General features: G+C 50.2%; 1 protein-coding gene across 1 annotated transcript; it reads right to left on the bottom strand.

The window, feature by feature from the left end:
* Positions 1 to 375: 375 nt before the first annotated feature.
* Melal1 (melanoma antigen like 1) lies at positions 376 to 4319 on the bottom strand. Its single transcript, XM_063286889.1, has 2 exons — positions 3015 to 4319; positions 376 to 2655 (listed from the first exon to the last, which is right to left on the bottom strand). The coding sequence occupies exons 1-2, from the start codon at positions 4316 to 4318 to the stop codon at positions 2580 to 2582; spliced, it is 1380 nt and encodes a 459-aa protein (XP_063142959.1). The 5' UTR covers position 4319; the 3' UTR covers positions 376 to 2579.
* Positions 4320 to 4816: the final 497 nt, after the last annotated feature.

The raw sequence follows: 4816 nt of genomic DNA, 5'->3' as shown, positions 1-4816 counted from the left end.
ATGCATTTCCCTTATGACTAAAGATGTTGAACATTTCTTTAGGTGTTTCTCAGCCATTCAGCATTCCTCAGCTGTGAATTCTTTGTTTAACTCTGAACCCCATTTTTAATACGGTTATTTGTTTCCCTGCGGTCTAACTTCTTGAGTTCTTTGTATATTTTGGATATAAGGCCTCTACCTGTTGTAGGATTGGTAAAGATCTTTGCCCAATCAGTTGGTTGCCATTTTGTCCTAACCACAGTGTCCTTTGCCTTACAGAAGCTTTGCAGTTTTATGAGATCCCATTTATCGATTCTTGATCTTAGAGCATAAGCCATTGGTGTTTTGTTCAGGAAATTTTTTTCCAGTGCCCATGTGTTCCAGATGCTTCCCTAGTTTTTCTTCTATTAGTTTGAGTGTATCTGGTTTGGTGTGGAGGTCCTTTATCCACTTGCACTTAAGCTTTGTACAGGGTGATAAGCATGGATCGATCTGCATTCTTCTACATGTTGACCTCCTGTTGAACCAGCACCATTTGCTGAAAATGCTCTTTTTTTCATTTGAAAAATGGTATTGTTGAGTGAGAACAAGCGTCTCAATGACTGAGAGTCTGTTCTTTATGAACTGCATCAATCTGCTTAGAATGCAGTGGCCAAAGAGGAGGATTAGGAGGAGGATGATTAAGGGTCCAATCAAGGTGGACACCAAGGTAGCAAACCAAGGGGATTGGTTAAACCACCCCTCGAACCAGCCTTGTTGGGAATCAAACAGCTTCTGTCTCTGGGCCAAGCGTTCTCGGAGCTTAGCCATGTTATCTCTCACTAATCCTGTATGGTCTGCATAGAAACAACATTCTTCTTTTAGAGCAGCACATATCCCTCCTTCGCGAAGGAACAGCATGTCTAGCCCTCTCCTATTTTGTTAGACTACTTCAGACAAAGATGTTAAGGACTTTCCTAATGCACTCACGGATTCCTCGATAGCTTTTAGATCTGCATTCATGGCCGCTTGTATCTGACGAAAGTGACCCGTCTCGATGAGGGCAGTGGACCCGTCCCTATACCTGCAACCATTCCTCCGAAGGTGATTTCTCCTAAGAGTAGAGCTAGGGTCATGGTGATGGGTTCTCGCCTGAATCAAGTCAGCCCCTCAAAATGTGAGTATATGTACTCGGGCCCATGGTAGGTGTCCTTAAGCCAGATTTCTACCAGTACACAGTAGTCGGAGGATCTGCGGAGGATTGCGGCGGAGATACAAGGTGTCAATCTGGTGTTACAGGCCCAATAGGTGCCTGTAGGAGCTGCTAGGTAGTAGCTTCCAGTGGGGATCCTCTTGGTGATAGCGCAGAGGACTTGGTGAGTGGGGGGTATGGTCCCTATACAGAGTCCCTGTCCTGAGACTTCCGGCAACGTCAGCCTATGGCTAGGGAGGGTTGTGCAGCTGGCCGGGACCGTGGTTTGATTAGTATAATTCCCCATGACTGCCACACCCTCATAATAGGGCGGGCTAGAGACCAGGCACAGTCAGCATTCTTGGGTCTTGTCAGGTTCTGAATAATTGAGTGCCAAATATGCCCTGATCACTAAGTTTACTAGCTGGTCTCCCGTTCCTAGCAGCCGAGGGGCCAGTGTGGAAGGGTCCCTAGTCGGGGAGGAAGTTGTCAAGATATCCCCGGAGTTCTGAGTGGAGTTTAGCCATAGTGGGGGTTCAACCGGGGGCAGTGCCGGTGCTTGTTGGGAAGGGGGCTTTTGATCCATGAGGACTGGGTTTGGACCAATCTCTTGTCTGACCCGTTCTCTCACCAGTTGGAGGGAGAACAGGAGTCCTGGGTTAATTTAGCCAGGGGTATACAATCGTATCCCCCACCTACGCCCCACCTTCCAGTCTGTAATTCTATTGTAATTTGAGAATTCTATTGTAATTTGAGATTCACCTGGAGTCTCAGGGGAGAAGGCCACTAAGTCCCCCTCCTTGGTGCCCCACCATCCTGGAGTGTAGGTCTCAAACCCCCACTTAGTGCAGTAGAAGGTCTCAGGACCTCCGCACTCCCGTGTCCTCTTAACTCTGGGACAAGTATACCAATCAGAGTGTCTGCAGGGTGGGTATGAGTTGTGGGGAGTCCGCTCAGTATGCTCCCAGGAGTCCTTAGCCAGTTGACAAAGGTCGAAAGTCAAAGGGGGCCACCAGGTTCCTTCAGCATGCTTACCATTAGCTAGGACTTGAGACCAGCCCGTCTCTAAATTAGTTATTATCCAGGACATATTATATACCTGGTGGGGGCTAGCCCCCAGACTTGCCCCACCCCTAGTCCATAAGACAGTTAAGAGCAACAACGTGAAAATCTTAGCTTTAGGGGTTTTTGAGTGTGTTGAGCCTTCCATGTCTGGGGCGCGGTGTTGTGATCTGCCGTTTCCTCAGGTCGGGCTGCCTTGGCGTGAGACGCGTGGATCCAAGCCGCAATTCTGTCTACCTTCAAGGCTGTCGGGGTAGTCAGGAGAACTGTATAGGGTCCTTTCCACCGAGGCTCGAGATCCTTGGTCTGATGTCTGCGTACCCACACAGTGTCTCTGATCTGGAACGGGTGCGGCACCATCGGTTGTTCAAGCCTGTCTTGGTAGGCCGTGGCTAGAGGTTTCCAGGTGTCTCTCTGCACGATTTGTAGGGCCTGAAGATGTGCTGCCAAGGAAGGGCTATTAGCGAATTCAACGATATTTGAATCAAAGAAATTGATAAATGGGGGTGGGGTCCCGTATACTATTTCAAAGGGAGTCAGGCCATGGGAGCCCGGTGTATTCTGGGCCCAGTATAGGACTAGGGGTAGTAGGGACACCCAATCCTTTGAGCCAGTTGCAAGCGTTAATTTAGATAAAGTCTCCTTAATTGTTCTATTCATGCGCTCTACCTGTCCTGAACTTTGGGGTCTATAAGCACAATGTAACTTCCAATCAATCCCCAATAACTTGGCCACCAACTGACTTACCTGGGAGACGAAAGCGGGCCCGTTATCTGACCCCAATACTTGGGGCATTCCATACCTGGGGAAGATTTCTTCGAGGAGCTTCTTGGTCACCACCTTGGCCATTTCATGTTTTGTGGGGAAAGCCTCTATCCATCCGGAGAAGGTATCTATGAACACTAAGAGGTATTTGTGTCCGAACATACCAGGCTTGATTTCAGTGGAGTCAATTTCCCAGTGGGTACCAGGCCAATGTCCTCGGGGACGGACTCCTTGTCCAATTTTAGCTTTTCCTGGGTTTACCTGGGCACAGGCCCTGCAGCTTTCAGTCACCTCCCGCAAGGCCTGATCTCGTCCCAGGAGGTAGGTGTCAATCTCTTCTTGTCTTAAGAGGGTCTTCATCTTCTTGAGTCCCAGGTGTGTTAATTTATGTAGGTAGGAGATTAATTCAAAGGTCATCTTCGTAGGCATAACTGTTTTCCCTGTGTAGACCCACCGTTTTAGTTGTGGGTACCAAACGGCCCCCATTTTCTGTAGGAGCTCTGTGTCCTCCGTGGTGTAGAGCCAACTGGTCTGTTCCGGCTGTGGAGACGTGGGTTGATCTTGGTCTTTTAAGGACAGAACTTGGGTGCCCATGGTGGCCTCACGCGCTGAGATGTCAGCTAGCCGATTTCCCCGTGCCTTGGGGCTGTGTCCCTTCTGATGCCCTGGGCAATGTATAATGCTCAGTCTTTTTTGTAGGAACAGAGCTGCCAGGAAGGCCAGAATTTCAGTCTTGTTCTTAATGTCCTTACCCTCAGATGTGAGCAGCCCTCTTCTCCGGTAGATGTTTCCATGGATGTGTGCCGTAGCAAAGGCGTAGCGGCTGTCTGTATATACATTCAGCCTCTTACCTTCTGCCATTTTGAGCGCCTGAGTTAAGGCAATGATTTCAGCCCACTGTGCGGAGGTACCAGCAGGCAAGGCGCTTGGCCAGATCACTTTGCACTCCGTAGTGACCGCGGCTCCAGCTTTCTGTTCCCCGTTCACCAAGTAGCTGCTACCATCGGTGTACCACGTATGGTCAGCATCCTGGAGAGGTCGGTCCGATAGGTCTGGTCTGGTTCCATGTACTTCTGCAAGGATCTGCGGACAGTCGTGCTGTTCTGCCTCCTCTGGCAAAGGAAGCAGAGTGGCTGGGTTGAGAGCGACCACGGGCCTAAACTGGACCCGTTCCGCATCCAGTAGCAAGGCTTGGTAGTGGGTCATGCGGGAATTAGAGAGCCAGTGGTCAGGGGGCTGTTTTATCAAAGCCTCCACTGCATGGGGTGCCAGGATGGTGAGTGGCTGCCCCAAGGTCAACTTCCCAGCGTCTTTGGTTAGGACGGTAATGGCTGTCACCATTCTCAGGCATGGTGGCCAACCGGAGGCCACAGGGTCTAATTTCTTAGACAGGTAGGCAACCAGGCGCTTCCAGGGTCCCAGTCTTTGTGTTAGGACCCCCTTAGCATACACTTGTTTCTCATCCACAAATAGTTCAAAGGGCTTGGTGATGTCTGGGAGACCCAAGGCAGGGGAGGACAGCAAGGTCCGTTTAATGTTATCAAATGCCTAGTGTTGTTCTGCCCCCCACTGGAAGAGCACCCCCTGTTTAGTGAGAGGGTACAAGGGGGCTGCCATCTCGGCAAACCCAGGAATCCAGAGGCGGCAGAATCCTGCCGTTCCTAGGAATTCCCGTACCTGTCGGCCATTTCTTGGGGCTGGGATGTTGGCCACGGTCTGTTTCCTATCCGGAGTCAGCCATCACTGTCCGTCCCTTAGTTGATAGCCTAAATAAGTAACCTGGGTCTGGCAAATTTGAGCCTTTCTGGCAGAAGCTCGATAGCCCAATCGCCCCAAAGT

This window comes from Rattus norvegicus, chromosome 4 (genome assembly GCF_036323735.1).
Source record: "Rattus norvegicus strain BN/NHsdMcwi chromosome 4, GRCr8, whole genome shotgun sequence".
In the NCBI taxonomy this organism is placed as follows: Eukaryota; Metazoa; Chordata; class Mammalia; order Rodentia; family Muridae; genus Rattus; species Rattus norvegicus.
Note: the sequence above shows the minus strand (reverse complement) of the source record. Positions and strands in the feature narration are given on the sequence as shown.

What these genes read in the sequence shown, in the direction of transcription:
- Melal1 (XM_063286889.1), bottom strand. Translation starts at nt 4,318, where the DNA reads ATGGTGACAGCCATTACCGTCCTAACCAAAGACGCTGGGAAGTTGACC. An exon ending in CTCGAAGAAATCTTCCCCAG is followed by an intron (nt 2,656 to 3,014) that starts GTATGGAATGCC and finishes CTTCCTTGGCAG; the next exon opens with CACATCTTCAGGCCCTACAA.